Below are 27,728 nucleotides of genomic sequence, written 5' to 3' on the forward strand. Positions count from 1 at the left end.
AAGTGGTGAAATTAGACTATTGTATGTCTATATCTGTATTTCTGTCTGTTTCTAAAATGCACTTTTGTTTATTCTGAGTTGTACGTCAGAAAAGAGTATAGGTAAATGAATAAATGCAAATGTAAAAAATACTGATTTTATTTTAGGGAAGCGCTGTAAAACAAGTTTATTCACTCAGACACTGCATAATGACACAAAGCAAATGTGCCACAAAATATTTGATTGCATCATTCCTCAAGTGTTGATCTCACGAGATCCGATGAGAAACAGACTGTGACGACTTGCTCCCCTTGGAAACAGTTTCGCGCATGTTTGTGTAATAATTACGTCTCATCTAATCATCTGTTCCAATATCTGTGCAGATGTGGTGATGCCAAAAGAAGCGCGGTAATGGACGTCCCGGTTTTCCCACTGAGCTCGGTAAAGGCTTTGAATTCCATTTTTATTCAACAGCTTCACCCCAGGAGTTGCCATAACAGTGGAAATGAGATAATATTTTAACTTTACAACAAATATAAACACTGTATACAAAAGGATTTGTATGTTCACCTTTGTACTCGTACTTGAATATGAAGTGGTTACTTTTATTATACAAAATTGTAATTTCATTTCATAATCCAAAAATGCAAGAACAGTAGAGTAAAGACATGGAATGTGACATGGAGTTATGTTTACAGTCTGTAAGGTGTGTGTGTGTATGTGTGTGTGTGTCTGTATAATTTACAGAATATATACGTAGATTGGTATACATAAATTCCAAACATATGAATATATATTCCATATTTCAGTTCAGTTCCCTCAATCCCCTACTCTAAGTTTCTAGTACTAATGGTATAAATATGTACTTCCCACGTGTGGCAGTGAGGTCTGCTCTCGAGCTCTATCTACTGCGCCCTTCTTTTCTTCTGCATTGCCACCATCAGTTCTGACATGAGGTCCCCACCAGAGGGCGCCGCTGCAGCCGGCGCTGGTCTGGGTGTGGGGGCCGCGCTCACTTTTTTCAGGGTAGGAGCGGATGCCGGGTTGGCTGCCATGGGAGGTGGTGGTGGAGGAGGAGGAGGAGGCGGGGGTCCTCCCCCGGTGGCTGCCGGTGGGGGCGGGGGCAGGAAATCAGGGGGTGGCTCCAGGAGGTTGTCAGGGGGAGGCGGAAGGAAGTCGCTTGGAGGTGGTGGGAGGAAGTTCAGTGGCTCGGAGCTGGCAGCTGCTTTAGGCTGGAAGACGACGTCCTTCTTGGCTGCAGAGGGTGGGGGGGGTGGCGGGGGTGGAGGTGGCAGGGTGGGGTCGGGAGGTGGCGGCGGCAAGGTGAACGGGTCACCGTGGTCCTTTGGAAAATCATAAGAAACATACATTAGTTTACACCCTTAACGTGGGGGGCACCCTTCCTAGCGTATCGCCATGTGCTTCCGGGATAGGCTCCGGACCACCATGACCCTAACTTGGGCACGCGGTTAAGGAAGGTGGGTGAATTAACTCCCTGCCTCTGTGCTTTCTCACTCTCTCTGCGGTCCCATACAGCCACTTCTGGATTCAGAGGTCACAGGTTCGAATCCCACCTCCCACTGTTGCACTTACCTGAACTAAAGCAGTAAAAATTTCCAACATGTGAAATAAACTGTGAACTCAAGGAATTCTCAAACATTTTTTTTTTTTTACATCCTCGCACCTTGGCCTCGGCTCGGCTCCAGGCCTGAGAGAAGGCCGCTGCGATGGGAGGTGGCTGTACAGGGGCTGGGACTGCGTGTCCGTTGGCCTGAGATGGAGCATTGGCTGGAAGCAGACAGAACTGTGCTGAGAACTGACCTCCACAGCTATTAAATATCACAATGTAATGTAAGTCTCACAATGGAACAGTCCAGAAAGGAGGAATGAACACTCTGCCATTGCGGATAGATAGATGGATGGGCAGACAGAAAGACAGACAAATAGATACATACAGACAGAAACATACATAGATACAAACAAACAAACAGATAGATAGATAGATAGATAGATAGGCATTGGAGGAACTGAGAATGTGCCACTGGATGAAAAGCATTTACCAGCAGAAGCTTTGGAAGACACTGCGGTGGCTGTGACTGTACGGTTTGTGAAGAACGACGACAAGGCGGCCTTCGCCACGGCCGTCTTGTAATTGTCGTACAGCGTGACGCCGTACTGCGGAGAGAGGGACAGCCCCGTGACGAGGAGCCTCACACACGTTCCTTAGCTGCCGAGCTCTCGAAACGAGCTGTCAAAAGGGAGAGTCCGGCCCACCTTAGCGATGCGGATCCCTGTGACCCACAGCGTCATCGTCCAGGCGTCGTCACAGCACAGGTACTTGATGTACTGGGACTCCTTCTGGATTTGTGGGTGCTGGAGGAGAAGGACGGTGTCATGAGGGATAGCTGGGGACCCCAGTAGTGACACTGCAGTGCGCAAGAAACACTGTCTGCAGCATGCATCCATGCATCCATGCATCCATGCATCCATGCATCCATGCATCCATGCATGCATCCATCCATCCATCCATCCATCCATCCCGTTACCAGCAGTACAACACTGGCTCACAACACAGAGACAGATCTCAAAGAATCACACCCATCTACATTAAACACAGTCAAGAGGTTGGACCTGGTCATGTAGCACTACGAAGTTCCACAAGGGTGTGCAGACATCCCAGAATTCCTTTGAACTGTCATGCAGATCAGATGTAAATTTTTCAAGCAGAAGAAATGAAACACTTTGATCGCCCTCATTTACAGAGGGAACAGCTGTCAACTGTAACAATAAAACACGACGCTTTGCCAAGTGTGTAAGAGTAATCAGCCTGCGTTCCATAACTGCATCGAAAGAGTTTGGGTTGTGGTTTTACAAGAAAATAGATGGGCGCGAATCAAACCTTTTGTTGAAGGTTTTCTCAACGCTTGCGTGAACCCCGGTGGAATGAGCTCATACCCCATCACATCCCCGCAATAGACATGTTAGAGCGCCAGCAACAGCCTTGTATTTAAAACGCAGATGAGATATTTCTGGAACATTCCGTAAAGGCGTCGTGGAGTGAGGTAGATTTCGTAAATGAAGCATGTTTTTTAGTTCTTGGACCCATCAATATCCAGCTATTAAAAGCACTTATAGCCATTTAAAGTGTATTTATTATTATTCAATACAGATGTGGAATCGTGTGACCTTCAGGTCACTAAAGGGATATGCGCCTCCCCCACCCCCCCCCTTCCCCCAGGTCATGACCTCTTGGATTAAGTACTGGACCAGTCAACATCATCCTCCATTGTCCCATTGTCCCATGATTCTTTTCTCTACGCAGTGCAGGAGCTGCTGTTCTCCACTGCTGACACCAGGTGGCGTGGCACCGTCAGAGTTCCTCCCTGAAGCTCTTGCTCCCAGCAGGACAAAGTGTGTTTCAAATGCTGTTTTTCTAATAATTTTGAAATGAACATATTTGACAGTGTTTTTATTGTAGTTTTTTTCTGCCTCAGACAATTTTGCATAGCTAAGAATATTTGTAATGAAATAATAACATTAATTTCACTTTATTTTATTATATTATATATACTGTAAATTATATTTATCAATATATTTCATATATTTTATCATTATTCTCTTACCACTAGCAAATGCCTTTTTCCACCCATTGGGACAAACGGAAATGAAATCATTTCACATCCAGAATAACTCCTCTATTTCCTATATCTTGAATATTTTATGTTTACATGTTTTATTCGCTTCTCTCCAAAGTCACTGAACTGTTAAGTTACACTGATTTACCCATCTAAAGAGCTGGGTAATTTTTAGGACGGCAGTTCAGGGTAAATACCTTGACCAAGGGTACTGCAGTAGGAGGTGGGATTTGAGTGACTCTAAGCACAAAGTCACAGATTTCACCACTTGACCATTTTGACATTTTTTAGGATGTTAAACAATGTGTGTCACCATAGTTGTATGTTCACTTTCTCATATTTTGTTGAGATGAATATTGTTTTTCAGATAATCCAAAAAAAAAAAAAAAAAAGCACCATTTGCTGTTTTCATATGGAGGGCTGGGGTTCAAAACCCAGCCCAAGAGACGTGACAAATGTTCATGTCTGCTAACCACAGAGCTGTATTGCTACCATCCCCTGCGATGACAACCATCACAGTTTGTCGCTGGTTGCCCCTGGAAACCGAATCGGCTTCTCACCGATTCTGAGCCGCGTTCGCACTGAAGGTGGCTGTTTACTTCTGAATGTGCACCGTAGCATCATTTACAGGCACCCCGCCTTAAAATATGCTCAAAGCTTCATGTGTAGAACGCAGACTATAAATAATGCATGCGATACTTACAAATGTCGCCACCCTGAGATATTCTACACCGTACATGTGTTCAGAATACAGAAGTACTTATGGAGTCACCTTCAAGTATTTGGTCGAATTCAACATTTATATTTGCTTCAGCGGTTTTCTCCCTCTTTCCTTTCAGTGCTGAAAACTATAAAAGATATCTCATGTTGGACACCATTGATAATATTCAAAATCTAGCATGTGAGAGGCTTAATACTTTTGGCCAGACCTTACAGGCATAATTCTCATATATTTATAATTCACTATTATTTGCTAGTATTTGGTTGGCATCCCATCCAGGGTGTAACCCTCCTCAGCCTTGCGTCCAATGACTGTGGGATGGGCTCCGGAACCCCCTGATCAGGACAAGCAGTTTATAAAACTGGGTGGGATGAATTTAAATTAATTATATTATATAATAGTATAATTACCTAGCTATTTAAAATCTTTATTTATTTATAATTGGCTGAAATGACCTGGAATATTCATTCAGCTTATGTCATGTTTTCTGTATATCAAAGTATGTGAAAGTTTGCACACACACACACACACACACACACACACACACACACACACACACACACACACACACACACACACACCATCTGAAACCGCTTGTCCCACACGGGGAGCCAGAGCATAACCCGGCAACACAGGGTGAAAGGCTGGATGGGGAGGGGACACACCCAGGACGAGACGCCAGTCCGTCGCAAGGCACCCCAAGCAGGACTTGAGCCCCAGACCCACCGGAGAGCAGGACCCGGTCCAACCCACTGCACCACTGCACCCCCACCATGTGAAAGTGCAGAGTGTCTCAAAAACCTATGTTCCTTTACTGTATGGTGATCCTCACGCAATTCACTGGAGGCCGATACGGAATTTGGTGTCCGAAGACAGAGGGCTTGCGGCAAATGCTGAATTAGACCAAGTTTTCCATACGTTCACCATTAAGATGTAGGCTGAAAATGTCAATAAATATGTTGTATTCAAGGGTGCGCATATTGATTGAGACTATCTGCCAGCCTCGAGCACCACGGCCATCATCTCCACGGCTTGGCCAGTTGTGCTTCAGCAGAACTCAGACACGCAAGCCTGGAAGACTGTGGTCAGATAATGCAAAGTTTGTTAAAAAGTTCTCGCTGCACAAAGTGATTATAACTACATTTCGGTTCCTTTTAGAGGTTCATTCAAAACAAGAACTGAGCTAAAAAAAAAAAAAAAAATCATCTTACATGGGGAGTTTTTTTTTTTCTAAGATCCTGAAGAACCAACAAGACCAAGACATCCCGAATCTGGCAACAAACGTGCAGTGCACTGCGGCACGTAGGGTCCAGCTCATGCCGTTCAGTTATGTGAGCGGTCACTGTGCCGCTGCGGTCATGCACTCGACCCAGTTAGTGGGTCTGTTGTTATTTACATCAATTCATTTAGTTGATGCTTCTCTCTCAACCGATTTACTCATGTATACAGCCGGGTAATTTTTAATCCAGGGTAAATTCCTCGCTCAGGGGTAGTAAAACAGGAAGTGGGATTTGAACTTGCAACCGCCGAGCCCAAAGGTGGAAGCTTTGTATTACTTAGTGTGAAGGGTGAGGTTACTTTGTCCGAAAAAGTGTGCTCCTTTAAAAAAAAATATGTTTTTACTATGTTTAATTTATTTGAAGCATTATTTTATGTGCTCCGTTTAATGTTCAAGCAGGAGCTACTTCTATGACTGATAGGTACAAGCTCATATTTTAGAACTAGTGGAGGTGTGCTAATGCATTTCTATGTAGGATATTTATAAAATAAACCACCATGGAGAAAAAAAAAAAAAAAAAAAACATGAAACCTGTTCAGTGCAGACCTGAGCTGCTAACAACAGCTCTTCAAATTCAGCTTCTTTTATTTTTACCACACCATAGAACAGCAGAGCCTGTGGCCTCACAGACGTAGCTCTGTGATGACTTTTCTTTGGTAAAATTCTCACACACTGCTGAAGCCCAAGAAAATGACAAGGCGATACTCTGACAGCCTAATCATAATCCAAACCCTAACACCGCTGAACAATACCCCCTGGAAGGGTACATAGCACCAGAGGTAGGGTGTGTTGCCAAGGTGAGCCGGCTTACCTTGAGTACGAAGCAGAAGTCCGTGGGCGCCTTGTACTTGCTCTTAAACTCTTTGCCGTAGTAGACGTTGACGTTGTCGAACTGCACGAAGCACACCAGGTCGCGTGACGTCTGCCAAAAGAGGAGCCACACTGTGATCCCAGAGGCCTTTCCACCACGAGCCATTCGTGTGCAAGTATGAAACCTGTCAGCGGCCATTCAACAACCCGTGCTAGTGCTGGCTCAGAATGTGTTCCATGTCTACCGTGATGGCAATGCAAATCCTTCCAGGTAAGAGTGTTGTCAATGTCAACAAAGTGCAACGAAAACGGAAAAAGTCATCAGTATAAAACGACTAGGGATTCAGTGCACCTTTGGCCAGCATTGGATGTCAAAGGTCACGAAAGGCATCCCCAGTGCCCGTGACACGTACGAAGCTGCTTTTGGAGACCACCTAACACCACACTGACAAGGGAGAAGAACCTCCGGTGTCAAACCCTCATCCTCGACTCTGAAGGCGGCATCTGTTCAGTCTCTACTGACAAAGACTCTGCTAAGAGTCAACACAAAACTACATGCAATCTGTGTGAAAGGGGAGCTATTTAAGCTACTGTGGACTGGCACACGGCAGCACGTCAAGTACAAATATGTCATCACCACATCGCGATTCCCCAGTGAAAAACGTTTTTTTCAGAGTGATGTCAATTAGAATTACAAATCCAATCAATTTTGTATGTTAAAAACTCATATGATCAATTTGCAATGACTGTAATATGTGGTTTGAAACTGCAGAAGTGATATTTCCAGAAGGGTCAATCTTAAAGCCAGAGGCAAAAATTAAGCACTAGGGGTTAAAGCTTATTACCCAAAATGTCCAACTGCACAATGTGTTGAGTTGACCGGGAACCAATATTTGCACAAGTGCGTTCTGGAGAAAGCCGGTACTCTTGATGATGTGGTGGCTGAGGACTTGCTGGAATTGCCGAGGGAGCTCTAGGTTTACACTGGACTCTTTGCACTGACCTTGGTTTTTCCTTTGGGCACGTAATAAATTCCAGATGCCCGCAACAGAAAATAGCGCTGCTTCCAGGACTTTTTTCCATCCTCCTTCAGGTGGAGCACACCTTCTAGGTCTGGCACAATGATGGAAGACCCACAGAAGTTTTCCTGGATTGGGGAGGCAAGCAGAAGAATGGGGAGTCAAACAGTCTCCTTGGTGGCCTTCACCACATTCCACATTCCATAGAATAGAAATCTCCAGTAGAGATGATTGTATGTAAGGGGTTCCAGATCTTATCATTGCTGGCCAAAGTTTGTTCTGGTTTCCTACCTCCATATCAATAACCTGCAACCTCAGTACTAGAACAATAGGCTGAATGAGTCAAAATGGATCATTTATTGATTTGATTAAATTCTTACGGTCTCATTGTGGAAATATACACCAACCTGCTAGAACAAGACTTGAAGGAACCCTTTAGTGAACCTTTGGTTACTGTTCTTCTTTTTGGATGAAGTCAGATTGTAACATATTATGGCAGAGAAAACATCAGCCGCTGACTTCGTATGTAGAGCCAACTAGTTATGCGGTAAAACATATTGTTGAGAAATTCAACATCACATTGTGCATATGGGAAAACCAGACCATTTACCTGCAGGAGTAACTCTTTGTCTTTGTCCTTCATGTCTTGGAGGGACTTCTTATCCTTTTTCCAGAGATAAAAATTCTACAGTTGAAACAAGAAAATACAAGTTTGTGTGTTATTTTGGGAGTGTGTTCATTATATAAAAGTAAACCCACTGACAGGTATAATCAGTGCTTCTCAAATTAATGCAAAATGAAAACAAGGACAGGATGGTGTAGTCCCAAAATATTAGAAAAACTAGAAAGAATGTATGGCTGAATCAATGTAACCAAGTTATATATGAAAATTCAGGCTGAAGTCTGACAGCTTCAGGCTCATCTAATAAATTCCAACTTGTCACAATAAGTAAAGATAACTCTCGCCCTAACCCTAACCCCAACTCTAATCCTAACCCTAAGGCTAGAGTTTGACAGCTTCAATAATTCAGGAAGGAAAACTAATACTAACACTATTCCCATCTGAAAAACTAACTTTAACCCTAACCCCATCCCTAACCCTAACCGTAACCCTAACCCCGACCCCCAGTCCTAAAAATTAAAGGCTAAATACTTCAATCACAAATCATTTGCAAATCAGAGGGCACTCCACTTTCCACAAACAGTGATGAAAAACAGACATAAGAACATTTTGTTTCCAGTTATTAAAACAAAAACCTGTGTTACCACTGTGAACATCACTGCTGGAATAACAAATGCCCTGATCTACTCTGTTTATTGATGACAGGATCTTTTGTGGGATTGCTCTGCGAGACACACCCATAAGTTCAGTTCTGGATTCAAAGACTATTTCACGCACAAGGAAAAACGGACAATAACCAGATGGCATTGGGCAGAAAAAAAATGCAATGATAGATTTCTAAAAATCAATGGGAGCATATGGAAAATGAAGTCATTCCTTGAATTTCTGATTGCCATGAACTTGCTGACCCACATTTTCTTACTTGATGGAGTGAGCTACTCTAAATTTTTGGCCTAGTTGAAGGCACCATCCTTTGAGCCATCTTTACTGTGGAGATGTTGAGTTGTACAGGAATGATGTATTGTCTACAACATGTGAAACTTGATATACTGAAAAAAGGAGACCGGTTTTTTTAAATAAACTGACAGTGGAAAAGAGAATTCTGCCTGCCATATTTAGATCTCTTTATTGTTCCCAGGTCACTATTGTTCACATGCAAACTCACAAGAGTAAAATGACATCTCAGCATACCATCATTAATCCCTACCTTCTTGAATGTATATATATATTTTTTACTCTAATTTTAACGTTTTTACCACCAAGGAGTTCAGGGATTCTCGTGTGAAAAATCCATTCATCACTTTTCTGTATTTTTTCAATCAAAATTTACAAACACACACACACACACACACACACACACACACACACACACACACACACACACACAGCTATCAAGTTCAACCCAAGTAACGAATTAAATTGGTAAGCACAATATCTGTAATGAGAAAAGAAGTCCAAATTTCTGTCTTCACATATGACTATTAGATTTACACGCACAAGAAAAATAAATGGCTAAAAAGTGCATACCTGTGGATTTTTAAAGATGGCATATTTATCAATCCTTTCTAGGAAATAAATTTGGTTCTCGCTGTCTCGTGTCCATGCAGACAAAGGCTCCACCAAGTTCTCGTGGTCTTCAAAACCCCGCTCTAATGACAAAGCAGGTTAAAGTATACAGGCTTAATCATGTGAATTTATGAAGCAGGAATAAAAACGTTATAAATATGTCCAACCAACTGCATCTTGAAGAAGACCACTTCTGTTGGTGGCACAAAGCTGTAAATCTGCATTTAAGGGTCTCATGTTAGCTTTTTTGTGTTTAACATCTCCAATATATCCTCGGAAAACAAATAAATGGTTATTACTTGTTAAGAGTGTAGGTTGCTACTTGCATGAGGGTCGGTGGGAACCACAGCGGCCCACCCAGATGCTGCTTCTGTAAAGTCAACCCAAGAGTTTGGGTGTGGGACCTTTTACTTTAATCTAGGCATCACAGTTACAAGCCACTGGTGCTTGTCGAAAGCCCTAACTGGAGGCCCACCCTCTGTATTGCAACCTATTACTCAATCATTACCCATTTAAGGTGGTATTTATTCTTCCTTTGATACAAAGAAGCGTCAAAATAAACTAGGAGCACCGAGTCTGTTAATATACTGGGCTGAATTTGACCATACATAAATGCAGAGACATACAAACCCAGCATCAACAGTACAGTCAAGACTCAGTCAAGCATGCCCTAGGGTTCTATCTCTCAATCTGTAAAGGTATGTATAGTATATGAAAACATATTTTTATATTAGATATAAATACACACAAACTTCAAAAAAGGAAGACAAAATTTGAATTGATAAATATATATTTTTCAGTTATTAAAACACATATTACACGAACACAGAGCATAAATTTAGACTTTATTCACTGAAAACATACTGAAAACTAAGCTTATATTCAAGACCAAAGTTAGCTAAGAGAACAAATGGATATAAACTATTTACGGCGTACAGCAAGAGTGTTTTTTTTGATAGAAAGTGTTACCTACAAAGCTACAATATTTCAAGCACAGATGTCATTCAATGTTTACATTTATTCATTCAGCTGATGCTTTTTTACAAAGCAATGTACAATTACTTACTCGTTTATACAGCTGGGTTATTTTACTGGAGCACTTTTTTCTTTTTTTGGAAAGTTACCTTGCTCAATAGTACTACAGCTAGAGGTGGGAATTGAACCCATGACCTTTGAAGCCAAAAGCAGCAGCAGCAGCAGCTCTACACTACACTACCATCTGTCCTCACCCATGACATCTTTACATACTAATATATAGCATGGCCGAGCTTCAGTTTTCTTATAATAATAATAATAATAATAATAATAATAATAAAAATATATATGCTCTCTGGTGGGTCTGGGGTTCGAGTCCTGCTTGGGGTGCCTTGTGACAGACTGGCGCCCCATCCTGGGTGCATCCCTCCCCCTCCAGCCTTACGCCCTGTGTCACCGGGTTTGGCTCTGGCTCGCCACAACCCCGCTCGGGAGAAACGGTTTCAGACAATGTGTGTGTAATAATAATAATTTCTTTGTTAAGAAAGATTTTTTGCATTAATTTTCTGCAAGACGACCATTTTTTGTTTTAGTAGTAATATTTGGTGCTCGCAAATTTCAGTGACCTTAGGTGATTGCCTAGGTTTGCCTAGTGATGAAGTCAGCCCTGTGCAAACCTATCACAAGTGCTGTGTACAGGAATGGAAATACATACATCTCACATGCTGTCTGTGGCCTACAGTATCTCAGCATCATGGCTATGAGTAAAAGAGCATAAAACAAGCTGACATGCCCATGTGACTTGGTCTTGAATCTCCTGGACCAAAATAACCAGGTAATTCCCTTGAACTGGAGTATTTTAATGCTTGTTCCTCTATTTTCCATTTTCTGTAACTCAGACTAGCCACTTTGGAGGGTTGTCTTATGCTGTAGAATGAGTTGAAGTTAAAGACTCAGCTATGAACCCAGTGATGGTTTTAAACACTTAAACAAGTGATTGCGAGCAAAAGACATCATGCCACCACAGTTATATAATAAGTTTACTGTTATCACCATGCAGGCTTAGAACACCTCTACAACAGGAACATGCTAATACATGCGTCTCACCTATGTTCAGCTCGGGGTTGGTCTCAATTAGGCACCAGTCCACATTGCAGTCACAGTGCGTCTTCTCAAACATGTTGTCCAGCACGTCCCGCACAATCTGTCTCTCATCCACCATTAGGGTCTTGGAGCTGCCGTCATTCATGATTACTTTGATGACGAGCTGTGGCCACCAGGAAGAAGACAAACTCAATGATGGTGTTCATTACACTGGAGCTCTGGGCTCAGATTAATGGGTTATTCATGGGTCTTGGATTAATAACTCCATTGCGGCATCTGGATGTCAGACTAATGGACCACGACACCTGGCGCCATGAGTGATCAACCAGTGAACATCAAACCTTCTGTCTGATGCTACCCAACTCTAAGGTGCAAAAAAAAGGAATCATACATGATGTGGATTTAGAATAACTTGGAAGAATATCGATGGACAAAGAAAATTTTAAATGGAAGGATACCAATTTCTCAGCTTCAAGGTTAGTCAACAGGACCATTTAGTGACAATGGGCTTTCAGTATAATTGCAGAGTGGGCGGACTGCGATATGTACAATATTGCAAACTAAGAGCTGTTCTTGGTAGGGAGCAACAAACATTAAACAAGCAACAAATGGTTAAAAGTAAAACACATCTCAATCTAAACTATTTGGTCTTCCTTGGAATTTTACTGTTAAGCGTACATATTTCCTGTACAATACTAACAGTAAATTAAAATATCAGGAAGCATTTGGCCATGAGTATACAGGAACTCAAAACCTCGCCATCCACTTTATATTTATTTCTGCTTAACTGCATTTCCCAAAAAAGACCATTTTAAGTTACTGTCACACCCAGAGCATAAAGTCACAAATTGCCACGCATGCCTGCTCTTTAATCATCCTCGCACATGACACCCCACGCCGACGCAATGGTGCCGGGGAGGCTGCCCTCTCGAGGAAACGGGGCGGTGGGTTCTTCTTTAGACATGAACAGAGCCAAATATGCGACCACGTCAACCAGCCTTACCCCTGATCACTTTGAACACGCAAAACCATACATGCGTCACACCGCAGGGAAACCGATATTTTTCAGGCACATCGAATATTGTGATTAATGGGTCCAGAAATGAAAACAACATGTGGAGTCGAACTGCCAAATGGATGACATTATTCTTGTAAAATAAGGAAATTTTGCAGATGTTGGACTGGCACGTGCCTTATTAACATTCGGTTTAGGTTCTGATCTGAGGAGCGAGGTGGTGTTGACCTCTGAATTCTGAACTGGTTAGGTCTCTCCTGTCTGGGATTTCTCAATTACACCATTATGAAAGCAATGCCAAGACTGACGATGAAAAACCTCTTGGGTTCTGTTCCACTCGTCAAAAGACCACATCCTTCCTGTGATAATGAAAGTTGGTTTGAATGCCTGTCACCCTACTTTTCCAAAACTGGCCAGTGGCAATAATATTAATAAAACCCCGATGCAGCATTACAGCTGATTTTTTTTTTTTTACACCAAAGGTTAAGAAAAGGTCTGAAGAAAATTACTGCATTTTAGCTTTAAAACTTTTTTCACTGTAACAGTATACAACATCTTCTCTATTTCAGACCCCTGTTTTGGATTTATTGTGTTTTTTTTATTTTACTGTAAAGGATAAGAGGAAAACATTTTCATTTAACAATTCCAGATGTAGTTACGAAGAAGAAGAGAAGGTGTTAACCTATAGCAGTCAATAAGAAAATTGAGTTAACAGAACCTAACAAGGAGCATTGCACTGGCTCAAGTGTACACTGAATTCGGTGTAAAAATACAATCTCTGACATCCTGGAATATTATTTTTATGTTTCAAATCACCTCTACAGGAGCTCTGTTTGGTCTTCATTTCTACATTTGGAATGAAAATGTTGAGATTAATATATACAGATGCTTTTTTATTTCTCAAATGTCTCTATAGCTATAATAATTACATACTGCATTATTGCACTAAAATAATATGTGTTATTCAAGTGTTCAATGGCAAAAACTGCACAAAAAATAATATTTAGAAAAAAAAACTATTATGAAATTTTGATATCTCAGACCACCTTTTGCCCACAGTAGTGCAAAACAGGGAGGATGAGTGTACTTCAAAATTTTGAACCTAATACAATGTCCTCAAAGCATCTCATTGAAGTAGTTAAAGTCCTGTTACCTTTAAGCATTTTTGTATTGTTTAATTCTTGCTGTGATTTCTCATTACCTTACTTTCACTCCAATGTTGTGGAAAATGAGAAAAGTATTTTGTGCACGACGAGATAATTCCTTATCCTGCACTGATTTATCCTCTTAAGAGATACATTATTTGCATTCTTACCTTTTTAACTTTGGCCTCTTTTAGCTTTTCCAGAGCCAGTTTTATTTTGTCTGCTTTGGCCTGTGCTTCAATGTCCTCCTGGGAGAATGAACAAATGAGTCAAGGAAATATAACATGAATGTCCACATATTAAAAATGTACTAATTAGTTCTTAACCTCAGAAAGTAATTAAAATGTGAGGTGATGGGGAAACTGAACTAATAGCAGGAATGACTCTACTATAGTTTATATCTTCACTACCATGTGCGCTTCATACATATGACAAACTGCAGAACCAGTTGGACCCATCTCCCCTGGTCATGGAAAGAACTTATAGAAAGACCTCATGCTAACATTATTCTCTGTTTGCTGTGTATGTTATTTCATTTAGCAGACATTTTTCTCTAAAGCGTCTTCCAACAGATACTACGTGGTGTTATGAGCCCACACACCTTATTCACCAAGGTGACTTACACTGGTAGATACACTACTTACAATGGGTCACTCATCCATACATCAGTGGAACACACACTCTCTCTCTCTGTGTCACTCACACACTACGGGTGAACCTGAACAGCATGTCTTTGGACTGTGGGAGGAAACCAGAGCACCCAGAGGAAACCCACACAGACATGGGGTGAACATGCCAACTCCACACAGACTAAGCAGGTATTGAACCTACACCTTGTTGCATCACCCAGGTGCTGTGAGACAGCAGTGCTACTTGCTGTGCCACCATGCCACCCAAGCAAAGGTTATAATTTAAAAAAGAACATCGCTGTATTGTTGTTCTAATTTTAAAAAGAACTCATTCAGTGAGCCTAGGGCAGTTTCTTCGAGAGCAGTTGAACTGCTCCAGTAAGGGGTCTCATGGCCCTGGAGACAGATGGACAAGAAGGCGGCTACTATCCTCAGGCCTGAGAACCTATAAGTACTTTTTAGAGAAGCATAAAGAGGGACCTGGTAGCGTCAAATTGCCTGTGTTTGGTAATTGCCTCTGATCTTCATCTTTGGCCATAATGAGTTAGTGGTTTAATTCCTGCTTTAAGTAATCATAAATTAAGGGTTCATGCAAATCGAGCAGTTGATAGCATAGTGGCTGTAGTTGCTGTGTTTGGATCTGAGGGATACCACTTTGAATCTCCCTGCTTCTGTTGTACCCTTGATGAAGGCACTTAGACTGCCTTACTTCAGTACAATTGCCTAGCTGTGTAAATTGGTAAATATCTCTGAGTTGTATTGGAGAAAAGTGTCAGACAAATAATAATGCGCAGGTTCAGTTGTAGATGTGGGCAAAACAAATACACATTCATGAGTGCTTTAGTGGTCATGGTCCGAAAACGGAATAGTCGCTAAAGTGAACCATTCTTAATCGCATACAACGTTAAAAGCAGAATGACTACATATACATTATAAATATCATTTTAGTAAGTTTTAACAAAATAAGCTCATTTTCAACATTTTGAAATGTTATGAAATGCTATGTTATATTTATTAAGATAAAAGTGACATAGAGACTGTTGTACAGTGTAAAGTAGCCATTAAAAAATGAATCATTCACTCAGAAATGGTTTACCGGCAACAGTTGCTTGGGGGGCTCTGGAGGAGGCGGAAGTTCTGGTGAGGGCACTTTTGCAGCACCGAGACTGTTCTGCACCACATTGAGAGGGGTGGGTTGAGGGGCGGAGTGTCTCGAAGGGGGTGGAGGGAAAGGCAGGCCTGCAGGTTCAGCATGTGGCTTTGCTGTGCCACCTTTCCCGGTGATTGTCATACTTTCCTCCACATCGTTGATTTCCGCCACTAAGTCTGCCATCAGGGCGTCCAAGTCATGGTCCTCCAGCTCATTCAGGGATTCTGGAGGATCAAAGGGGGAGGAATGGGTCAGTGGACAAGGGGGGGGGTTCAGACACACAGAGTTTTGCACACTTTCATCCCATGGTATTAATACTCCGTGATTGTTTTTTCAGTTAGTGGGGACACAGAATCTGATAGACAGAGCGTTTCTTGCCTGCGGCCTCAGTTCATGCTGTTTTCCAGTGGTTCTCTATCCAGGTCATGGTCATTGTGACCCCTGTGTTTGCTTAGTTTTGTTCAAACTGTTAGTCAAGTTGTCCTTATCAATTCATTCCTTGGATAAATCATACATTTCAATCAAAGGCCATATGAGGATATTAGAAAACTGTTGCTGGTGCATTTGATCAATTAAATTTTATTAATGTGTTATTTAGCTAATTGAATGTGGAATTGTTCATATGACAAACTAAGCAGAATAAAACAGTACTGACCTTAAGTAAATGAGTGATTAATATAAATTACATTTGCATTTATTTACTTAGCAGACACTTTTCTCCAAAGCAACTTCTAATGAACTCTATGTAGTGTTATCATCCCACACACCTTATTCACCAAGGTGACTTACACTGCTAGATACACTACTTACAATGGGTCAAATTAGAATAAAAACTTACAAAATTACCTCAGATACTGTGTTAGTGGTAATATAAATGTTTAGATATACTCTTACTCCAAAGCAACTTATAAATATCTACACATTTGTGTAGGTAGGTTGTTTTAGTTTAGTCAAGAGTACCATAGGAGTAAGGGAGATTTGAACCAGCAACCTTTGACCACTATACTACTAACTGTCCCTTTCTAGGTTGGAACAAGCTGACTATTCAACTGGTAATTAGAAGCCCTTAGCTAATCTTTCAGTTCAGCATATTTTAAATACTAGAATTTGTTCAATGAACAACTCAATCAAGGCAAAACAATTTCAAGGTAATTTAGAACAAAACGCAGCAAACACAAGGACCAGCATCTCAAACTTCTGCTTCGACAGCAACAAGCTTTATAATCAAGCTAAATTATATTTATTACTTATAACACAATAAAGTGTGATCTGCTATGCTTGGGGGAAAATAATGTAGTGAATTTCTAAAATTGTCCCAGTAGCATGTACCATTTAAATTCCCAAAACCGATGGAGAAGTTGATCTTGCTGGGGGGAGCTGTGGCCTTTGGGGGTACAGGTTCAACTGCTTCGACACCCAGACTCTGTAAAGAAGGAACAAACAATCAAAGTCATCAACCAGCCCTCTAAACAATGTTGTTCCTTGAGTAAGTTAATCAGTTATTATGATATTATATATATATATATATATATGATTATGGCAATATGTTATTATATTCCTTTAAACAGGTAAACTGTGCAAACTTGCATATGTTTCTCACATCTAGACAAAAAGGGAAAAAAAATGCATCACAGGGTTATACTCATTAAATCTTTAAATAAATACTCTTGACCATAGAGTAAAAGACACAGTAATCCATGGTAACTGATTGGTTTTATATGCATCCCTCTGGGCATCCTGATCTTAGTGTGTCATCATGACAAATGATTTAGTCCTGGGCAATAAACATACTGAAGATGCAGGCTTGAACAAACTGGGCAATTTTCAAATGTTCGGTGTTGAAAATGGTGTTTTTGTGGGTTTGTGTCTTTTTCTCTGGACTTATACTCCACTAGTCATGAGCTGTGTAGCATTTAGAGCAGTGATCTCACCTGCGTCAGGGCATCCATCTCCCCCAGAAGGTCAGTGAACATTGCATCGATGTCATCCATCTGTCAGACGAAGCATGTACATACACCAGGAGAGCAGCACAAAGAGGGGTCATGACTGCATTGTAATCACACATCCCACAAACAGTTCATATTCAGTCTTAACGATCCAGTACAGTCATTGGCCACTTTATTAGGCACACCTGGCAAGTACTTGGGGGAGAACAACTTGTTCTCCTTCAGCCCAAGGATGCTGTATTGGCTTGAGAGATATGGGCTGTCTAGGGCACTAATAATGGTAATAGTCATGGTAGTGTCATGTTCGTGAAAACATCCTGAGAGAATGTGTACTTTGTAACAAGGGACTCTACCCTTCTGGAAGTAGCAGTTTATTGAAAACTATACTGACCATGATGGGATGCACCTGGTCAGCAGTAATTTTGGTTTTAGTACAGCGGAATTCAAACAATGCTCACAGTGTGCCAAAAAGGCTAATGTGTGTGTTCAAAACATCCCCCCGCACCTTCACACTATAACCACCAGTCTGTGTGCCTAATAAAGTGGCCAGTGAGTGCATAGCAGATCCCTGGGTTTCATAGGGGAACCAGTCTCTGTGCTTGTGACTCGAGAAACATGAGAGAATATGGGGTACATTCTTCAAAAACACCATTCGGCATGTTTTCACAGGCCAAACCTGAAATCAGGACCTGCTCACTCTTTGCTAAACAAAAATAAACACTCGGTGCTGAGCAAGGAATCAGTTAAAACCACAAACTGACTGAGTAGAGCACCCTTAGAGCAGCAGTTGAGCACACAGGGTGCCTTGCTTGAGACACACGACCAAAAAATAGTTCAACAAACGCAATATGGCCTGGTAGTATGTAGCACTTGTGCAGCTCTGCCTTGCACAACAAGCAGGCGGCTCTGGTGCGGTTTGCATAGTTTTACTATGCATCTGTTCTTTGTCATGACATGTAGTTCCTGCAAAATCCCTGCTGCTTATGTTGTTGGGCAAGATTTGATGCGCAGCCACGTGTCCGCAGTTTTATGCCGATTTTGTGATAAAATAGAGTGTAAAGCAGCATTGATTAATGATTAAATTGTTTTTTTTTTCACAGCAATTTGAACGCGGGTCCCAACGGGTTCCTTGCCCATGGTCTTTCTTCCATACATATCCTTTCTGTAATTGCTCAGTGTTAGTGTTTCATCATGACATTCACAGGTGTGTATGGAAATTCTCAGATGACTAATGTGAGGTCACTGTCCCAGGAGGATTCCTGGGAAGCGCTGATGTTCTACAACACTGACGTCCAACATAGGGCTGCATTTGCGTTTACATTTATTTATTTAGCAGACGCTTTTCTCCAAAGCGACTTCCAGTGGACTCTATGTAGAGTTATCAGCCCACACACCTTATTCACCAAGGTGACTTACACTATTAGATACACTACTTACAATGGGTCACTCATCCATACATCAGTGGAACACACACACACTCTCTCTGTCACTCACACACTATAATAGTGCATACGGCCACTTTCATGAACGCAGCCCCCAAGAACATGTATACTATACCTTCCATAAATGCTGTCAAATCAGTCACACACTTCAAAACACACTACTACACTATATAAAATAGAACAAAATCGTTTTTTCAATTCAGACATTTCAAATTCAGTATGTTGCTATGATTTTTACATATGCAGCATTCAAATCAGTTCACAACAATGACTGTGGCTCTTGGGCAAGAGAGGAGGGCACCCCATTCCGTACCCAGCCGACTGTGTTCCTAAGGTCACTAGAAGAACCGAATGTGCAGGCTGACCAGAACCTAACTTCTCACTTCTGACTTTGCAGAGACCAAGTCTGTGAGACCACCTTGTGTTAGCAATCCACATGCAGTTCCTTTCATTTTTCATCACTCTTTCTTAATCCCCTGACTCTTCTGTCTCCTCCGGCGATGAACAGTGAGAAACAGGAACCAGGCAAGCCGATGGGCCCGCTGGCACCGCTTAATATCTCCATACGCATTTAATTTTCTGACATATGAAAGTGAAACATCTTCTTAAACGACTCTGCGCTTCTCGTATTGCTTTCAAACTTTGCGACTGATGTCTGGGAGGAAAGGCAACTCTTCAGATCTCATTGGTTTTGATCTACACCCTCCCTTTTCCTATCCATCTTGCTGCACTGGACACCTGCTGACCTGCCGCACGGTGCCCTGTGTTGCCCTTCAGAAACCGCTGGTCTCCATTTAGAAGAAGAAATGTGATGATGGCTGAGAGACTCAGTCTAAACCCAACCCACTGTCTTCTTTTTTCCCCCCCACCAACTGAGGGAACAGGGCTTTTTGTCTGCTGAGGTAACACTGCCTTGATGTTGAATGTCCTAACGAAATAAGTTGCTTGGCCCTGGCAGTGCTCTCCCTAAACCATCCTGCTCAGGTTACGTCCTGCTCCGAGTCCCCATTGCCTTTCTTCACGGGACTGGCCACAACACCTTCCCAGACTTCCCAGTGGGCTGAGTGACCCAAGGATCAGGTCCCCTGGAAGACCTGCAGTCCTGCCGACTGAAACTCAATAGGGATATTTTTCTGGAACTAAATGACTTGGCCTGGCTTCTAAGCTGCCTCTGCTTCTTCTTCCTGGGCTTTGGTTCTGTCTTTAGTTTAAGAAACCTTCACTGTATGCTCTCGGGATTACTAGTCTACCCAATAACTCAACTGAAATCTCTGCCCTGGACTTACTTCAAACTAACTTTCTTTCACAACACTGCATGTGTAAACAATAACATTGTGGGCGGGTAGCAGGAGCCTTCCTATCCTTCCTCTACTCATATTGAATATGTGTTGTTTTAATTGCATTAAATAAGCATCTTATATATTGTGTTAATTCCTCTTGGGTTACTGAGTTTTTTTGAGTCACTGGGGTGAGTTACTGTATATATGTATTTGCAATATTTAGTTGCCCACCGTCACTACGTATTATGGCATTTTGTGTCCTCTGTGGGTATGTGTGTGTGATGTGCTTTAGAGCACAACAATAAAAGAACAAAAAATGCAAACCTTGGTCCCCTAAGTGTAGTGTGTTAATCTGTTTTATGTTAGGTGTGCGTATTTAAAAATTTATCCAATATAACTCAGCAATCATTCACAATGCATGACACTTTTAAGTAGCCTCTTTACTATAATGCTTACTGGAATGGTGATTTTAATAAGGTTATTTCTTTATTTATTCTCTTCTTTAGTGTAGTTTGTTTCTTCTGTTTCAAATTGTATTTTTGTTTTATGTAAGAAGTAACAAACAGGGGTGTGACACGATGTAAAGAAAACCCCCAGGCTAGCTACGTAGGTAAGGTGAACGGCAGCACCATCGGTGAAGCTGCCGTGGTAAGTTTTCTTTGAAAATGGTTTTATAGATCTTAGAGCCTTGGGGTGTGGCTTTCGGTTTGTTTCAAAATACCGGTCATGTAGACGATACATTTGTTGTTTTACTGAATGGATTGTATTGTTTGAATTTTAGTCACGCACAGTAGTGTTAACTATTAATTTTTTAAATAAAGAGTTCATAAGAAAATTGGAAGTGATGAATTGAGAGGTTATAAGTTGTTAAGGACAGCTTTACCATCCAAGATGCAACTGTTTTCTTGGCACATGATTTCTGATCCCTTAAAAAAAAAAAAAAACTAAAAATGTAAAAAATTTTAAAATTACAAAAAATAAAAAAACTTGGTTCTTCCAGTCATCTATTGTCAATAACGTGTTGAGAAGTCAAGAGAATTTATGCACGTTTGAAATTTACCAAACTGGACCACAGACATAATTTCTGATAAAACCAAAGAGATTTTAGCCCAGGCAGAAGCCACACCGAGAAGATGACTATAAAGTAGATATTAATGCGACATATTCTGGTGGAAACTGCTGCCTAGAGTCTCATTTTGAGCTGAACACACAGATGTACTTCTTGATTTTATCCTCTGACACCTGCGAAATGTTATCGTTCCGGCGAAACTGCTATGCCGTTCTCGCTCGCCCGAAACACAGAAATGCAAAAAAAGAAAAAAAAGTAGATCATGCCCCCGAGGAAGTGGTTTTGGCAATCCCTTGCTTGCTTTTGAAAGCTCTGGGGTACCGTGCAACAGGAAGTTGCGACACAATGTGTAACTTCTGCAAGGCTTATTAACATTTTGTTGAGTTACATTTTTTCACACATTTCACATGACTGATTAAGTTAAAATGAACCCTAACCTAAACTAAAGCGAGAAGCTGTCAAATTTGTACCCAACTTTAAATACACAGTAGGTCTCCATTGTATACGTTTATGTACTGTGCTGGTAGGTGATGCCAAACGGAAATTTGTTCATTCACAATATAGTGGACTATGTCTTTTCAATAGGTCCTTAGAACAAACAGGAACCCAAGCAACGGACATTTAAACGATCCTTCAAATGGTACAAGTGAATGCAGAAAACCAGGCCCCTATCTCTTTGCTATGGTAACTTTTGGCTGTTCCTGTGGTTTTGCACACAACATCCTGCTGTCTGGCTAATATGCTCAGAAACAAACAGCACCCAAATAAAGTATGAAAAAAACTGATTTATTTCTGTTTAATCACATAAGTAAAGAGAACTAAATGGCGAAGGGCTACTATCAGTTTCCCCATGTGTAGTACAGACCATAATTAAAGGCACACATACAAAAAGATCCTTATTGCACGAAATACATTAAAAAAAGGGTTTTTCAGTTTGGCGACCTGCTTCATGTAAAAGCAGCTCCTTTTTATATTAATCTAGTCATCTGAGAGAGACAATAATCAATTAATAATTTTGGTTACTGTGGGGCATCTGATCTGGAATATACAGTAAATGAAAGTATTGATAAAGTAAAAGTAAAGTAATGATCATAATTTCTGATGATGATTTAACCGTTCAGTCGAGGCCGACTTTCGGTCACTTTATGGATCGCCATTCTCCATACTTTACGATTTTTGACCATGTGTTTTAAATGATCATAACTTCAAGTCACCTTTAGGCCAGCAAAAGATGGAATCCACCACAGAGCAAAACAAGCACTGTGGGAAGGCAGAAGTGGCCACCAGAACTGCTTTTCAACAGATAGAGAAGACCATCAGTGGGGCCCTCAACAGACTTCGAGAAAAGTACCGAGAAGAGAGCGAATGTGTTTTAAACATGACCCACATTCCTCTCATGCAGAATGGGACAATTGAAGAGGGGATGGAAAGGATCTATGCCTTTGAAAATACAGATCCCTTGAGCTTGTTATGATGCTCCAATGACAGGATAATCATTGCAAAAAATATTAGTTATGCCATGCGACAAACATCTGGTTATTCATGGCTCCTAGTTTCACACAATTCTTACAAAGAGTGATTCATAGTTTAATATAAATCTTACACTGAGTCACTCTTGACTTCATGCAATTAAAATGATGAATCAGCAAAATCTTTGACATGAGCTATAATCCTGTTGGAAACACTGCTTAATTGTGTCCCATAATAAAGGACCTTCTTTTTAAGGAACTGATTTTAAGTGCTTATGTTGCAGTAGTAGAAGTACTCAAAGTCATCAGATCACAGACGGGCAACAAGGGCTGTAGGGTTTCATGAGCACTTATTCACCTGGCTTTTGCAAGAATAAAATGACTGCTAACGAAATGTGTACGAGTGGTATATCCACAGGAGCCAAGCCAAATTCTTACCCATATGGTAATAATCAATCAGTTTATTGTTGAGGCTGCACAAAACCACTATGGTCCTCAAAATGTGTGGTGGAAACTTTCACATTCAGTCTGTTTTCTCCTGTGAATTGATGCCTTCCATGGTTATATTCCGGCCAAGTCCTTTGAAGGAAATGTCATGTTCCAAGTCTCATCCAGTAGACGCCACTGCAGGGTGCGAGCGATGCCTACAGTGCACTGACAAAATTGATCTTGTACTGAGAGATGTCTAGTGTTTTTCTGTGGGGAAGTGGTTAACTAGGGTGACAGTTCACCATGGTTGCTTGTTTGCATAGCTGTACCCTGTACGCATGTCAGGTCCTCTGAGTGATGTGCTTCCCCACCCTACATGTTAGCTCACCGCATGGCAACCAGCCACTCACTGATGGAAATGTGCATTAGAGACGGGGCTGGTTTTATAATAAGGGGAACCAAAACAATTGCCTGGGGGCGCCGCATTATGCTACTAAGATCAAAAAATAAATTGGAATTTCAGAAAAAAAAATTTAAAAAAAACTTATTTAAGAATAAATAGTTTTGTTAGAAAATTGAATAACTTCATTATTGTCGTACATATTATGTAAACATATTACGCATTGCCGCCCCTTGTCTCCCGATCGTTGCAACTTTGTAGGTAACATTGCCTCAGATACAGTTGGTTCATGCAGTAAATAGCACATACCTATTCTGAACAAAAATTAGTCTTTAAAATAAGTTTAGCTTTCAGTGCAAACTTCATTTCTATGCATATGTAATGTTCAGATACTTATTTATAATATTATAGAAATATATATAATTTTTTCCACACACTATATATATATATATATATATATATATATATATTTTTTTTTTCCCCCCGAGTAGTATAGAAGTCTGGAAGCTGGGTTTATTCTTTCCTGGGGCACATAAACTGTAGCACCAACCCTGATCTGTTTCCACTCTCTGCCTGGACTTTTTGCACAGGCAGCTGGAGGTTGTGAACGGCGATATACATAAAAAAGAAAGGGTGTGTGAGTGTAAGAGGGTGTAATACGAGTGAAGAAAGAGGTAAAAATGAAACAGAATCAGAGCAGAAACAACAAATGGAGGTCTTCACAAAACGCTCAAACCTGAGGTAAAACTGGTTAAATAAAACAATCCTGTGAATCATATTCTCTGACACAATGGAAACAACGATGTGTCACACTGAGCTCCAATGGCAGCCGCTTCACTCCAGGCTCAAGGTGGAAGGTTAAACATCAGCCGAGAAACCGGGGAGAAAGCGCTGCGGCTGTTAAATCACATCGGAGGGAAACATCCAAACGATCAAGTGCGAAAAATGAAAAATTTGCTCTCCTCCTTCGGAACTAAATAGCTTAATGGAAAGGGCTGAACACTGGAGCAGTTTTTTAGAGGCGAGTTGCTGACGCTTCCCATGAATACTCTTTAGCTCCTAGGGTGAGAAAGTTCTAGAAGGACTCTACGAGCTGGCCCTTCAGAAGGTCTACAGCAGACTGCTCAACATAGTTGCATTTACTCACTCAGCTGGTCCTTTTCTCCAAAGCAGCTCAAAGTGTTACATTACCTATTAGCAGTTATTTATTTATACAGCTGGGTAATTTTAGGGCAAGTACCTTTCTGAAGAGTACAAGAGCTAGGATTTGAACCTGCAACCTTTGGGTCCAAAAGGAGCAGCCCTAGCCACTACATTACAAACTGCTACAAGTGGAAATGGAATGGCCTTTAATGTTCTTTATTAAAGTTCAAAAAAGAGCACGTTTGTTGCACAAAAATATTTGTACACACCCTCATGTGGTAAAGGTAATACTCAAACTGTTTTTTGAAACTTTACCACACGTATTCCAGTGTATTTCAGGTACAATGTTAATCATCGTTGTGACATTGAGGGAAGTCAATCACAAACACAATTTCTATCTTTGAATCAATAACACTGTGTAACTTTGGGGGTTATAATGGAGCGTTAACTTTTGTTGGCCATCTCTTAACATCAGCAGAGTTTATAAGGGCAGTTGCAGTTCCTCAGCTTTGTGGCATGTGGAGCAACTGGGAGATATAGTGCTAAACATTACTATGGAGCATTCAGTTCTGTTCATGGTTTTGGCTATTTCACTTTTCCATAACAAGCAACTCATATCCTGCAGTGACCTGAATGCGGAGCACTCTTCCATGGATAATGCACATTTCCTTACATTAACATTTATTCATTTAGCGGACGCTTTTCTCCAAAGCGACGTACATCTCATAGAAAATACAATGTGCGCATGACATTAGCAGGAAGAGACACTCAGATGCAGACTCGTGATTCTTAAGCACAGTTAGTTTGTTTCTTTCCACCATATGAACCAATGTTCATCACGCGAGTAGCTGCATAAAACTCAGAATATTGATGATTCTTGATCACCTCCCTACTATTTTTTTTTTGAGATACACAAACATTTAGGTTACATTACAGGACACATTACAGGTTACATTACTTTACAGTTACATCTGTATCTTACATGAACTTTAGAGATCATGGGCAAAGTGACTCTGGAAGAGCTGAGGAGTTTTGAGACCCTTTTTAAATGTGGACAGAGATTCAGCAGTTCTGAGTGGGGGGGGGGGGGGGGGCGGGGGGGCGTTGTTCGACCACAACAGAGCCAGAACCGAGAACCTTCGTGCTTTACCTTTCCAATGTATTGTATTTAATGTATAATTCACTGTTCTTGCTCTAAGGGTTACATTGTAGGCTCAGAACTGCCATTTGGACCACATTTTGGGTTCTTTATGAGGTAACAGCCCAGGTATAGTAATGCGTCTTACGACAAACCACTGCACTACCTCTTGGCCTTGCCGTGAGAAGTTACTACTGTTGTAGGGGTTAGAGTTGCTGGCTTTAGATCCAAAGATCATAGTGTCAAGTTGTACCTCTTGCTGTAGTGCCGTTGATGAAGGTATTTACTAAAACTTGTCCAGCTGTGTAAATTAGTGAGTAATTCCACGTAAAGTAATGATGCAAGTGGATTTGGAGGGAAACATCGTATATATGGGGAAATGTTTTCTCTTTCTTGGCACAATTGCTCTCTGACAGTGAAGCCCCACCCGTTACATGTTGTTTGCAGCAGCAAACAGTTTTCTAACCCATCATGTTACTAACGGCTACTTATCAGCGCTCCACCCGCCTGCTCTCCCCCAGGGTGTCATTAACACAAGGCATGCAGGGTTCCGGCTCAAGAGAAAGCCAGTCCCGGAGCGAGGCGCACAACGTAAAGAGAATTTGGGAGACACAGCCACAGTTTACCCACACCAGGTCTTTGACCACATTTCTGCCCTTTAAAGAAGCTCACAGTGGTAGAATTATAGAATTGTTTTCAAAACTGCAATCTAAAAAACAAAGATTGCTGCGTTGCTGCATGCTGAACGCACATCCAAGAAACAATGTCCATTGTGCAGTAAAATGCACCAGTTTCTCGCTCTCCACGCCTTGCACAAAAAATGCTCCGTATGATTTTTTTCCCTGGTGCAAGACTTTCAAACCCTCCGCGATGAACTGGACTTATAATCAAAAAGTGTCGCAAAAAAGCACTAAACAACATACACATCTTGCACCCATTTGGGGGGAAAAAAAAAAAAAAAAAAACTCCAGTACTGATTCTTTATATATGTCATTTTCTCAGCATGCTTTTCTTGAAATGACATAGAAGGGACCCCAGATAAGAGAGCTGGAAGCAACTGATGCGATGCATAAGACACTGTAACAGATATCATTTCAGTTATTACCCAGCATATTCCGTTAAAAGACAAGTGCTAAATGCCAACTTACCTTTGACGTGGTTCCTCTGGCTTAACTACGCATAGGAAACATGTATAATGTCTGTGTTTTTCAAAAGAATCATCGACAGCAGGTACACATTACAGCCCGCGCCGCTGTGACGGGTTTGGCCGTTAGCTGCTGCTGATGCCGAGCTTCCTGCCTTTTGCGGAAGCTCAGGTCTAGACCTGTCCACTGCATTCCTGCTGAAGTGTGTTGACAGCAGCACCGCTGGCCACGTAAGGAGGCAGTGCCCACATGTTCCTTCGGGGATCCACACATGCCGACAAGACCATTTGCCTACACGTGGCTTGTAGCCAAGGAGGTGCCAAATAAGACAGCGAGAAAGTGTGAAGAAGTCGCAGTCCAGAAATATTATCTCAGTTGACTCTCTATTGCCATCCAAGTGCAGGTCTGCGTTTGTGGTTTGTGGTTTTGCTCTAAACACTTGGAACCTGAAGCTCGGTAACTGTAACGTGACGGCGGACCATGCAAAACAGGAAGGAACACGGGCAAGGAATGTGACGGGGTTCCGTTTCGGCCCCTGTTCATTGATCTTAGAGCAGATTATCGCAGCTTTTCGTCTCTAAACTGCATATTGCAGCAGCACGGAGGCTGGGGGTTACA

At 41.4% G+C, this 27,728-nt stretch overlaps 1 protein-coding gene across 1 annotated transcript; it reads right to left on the bottom strand.

The window, feature by feature from the left end:
- Positions 1-120: 120 nt before the first annotated feature.
- Positions 121-27,249, bottom strand: apbb1ip (amyloid beta (A4) precursor protein-binding, family B, member 1 interacting protein). The gene is made up of 14 exons (XM_029246132.1): positions 27,114-27,249; positions 17,581-17,640; positions 16,979-17,072; positions 15,596-15,873; positions 14,041-14,118; positions 11,714-11,873; positions 9,593-9,714; positions 8,054-8,128; positions 7,428-7,571; positions 6,426-6,536; positions 2,254-2,352; positions 2,040-2,154; positions 1,664-1,767; positions 121-1,322 (listed from the first exon to the last, which is right to left on the bottom strand). Exons 2-14 carry the CDS (start codon positions 17,638-17,640, stop codon positions 885-887), a joined length of 1,878 nt encoding a protein of 625 aa, XP_029101965.1. The 5' UTR covers positions 27,114-27,249; the 3' UTR covers positions 121-884.
- Positions 27,250-27,728: the final 479 nt, after the last annotated feature.

Source organism: Scleropages formosus, chromosome 19 (assembly GCF_900964775.1).
Source record: "Scleropages formosus chromosome 19, fSclFor1.1, whole genome shotgun sequence".
Taxonomy (NCBI): Eukaryota; Metazoa; Chordata; class Actinopteri; order Osteoglossiformes; family Osteoglossidae; genus Scleropages; species Scleropages formosus.

Bases quoted from the DNA above. Each gene is read 5' to 3' on its own strand.
- apbb1ip (XM_029246132.1), bottom strand. From the start codon at position 17,640: ATGGATGACATCGATGCAATGTTCACTGACCTTCTGGGGGAGATGGAT. The intron at 11,874-14,040 runs GTAAGAATGCAA...TGGTGGCCACAG, and splicing joins AAGAGGCCAAAGTTAAAAAG to CTCGTCATCAAAGTAATCAT. The intron at 2,155-2,253 runs GTGGGCCGGACT...CTCTCTCCGCAG, and splicing joins CAGGGATCCGCATCGCTAAG to TACGGCGTCACGCTGTACGA.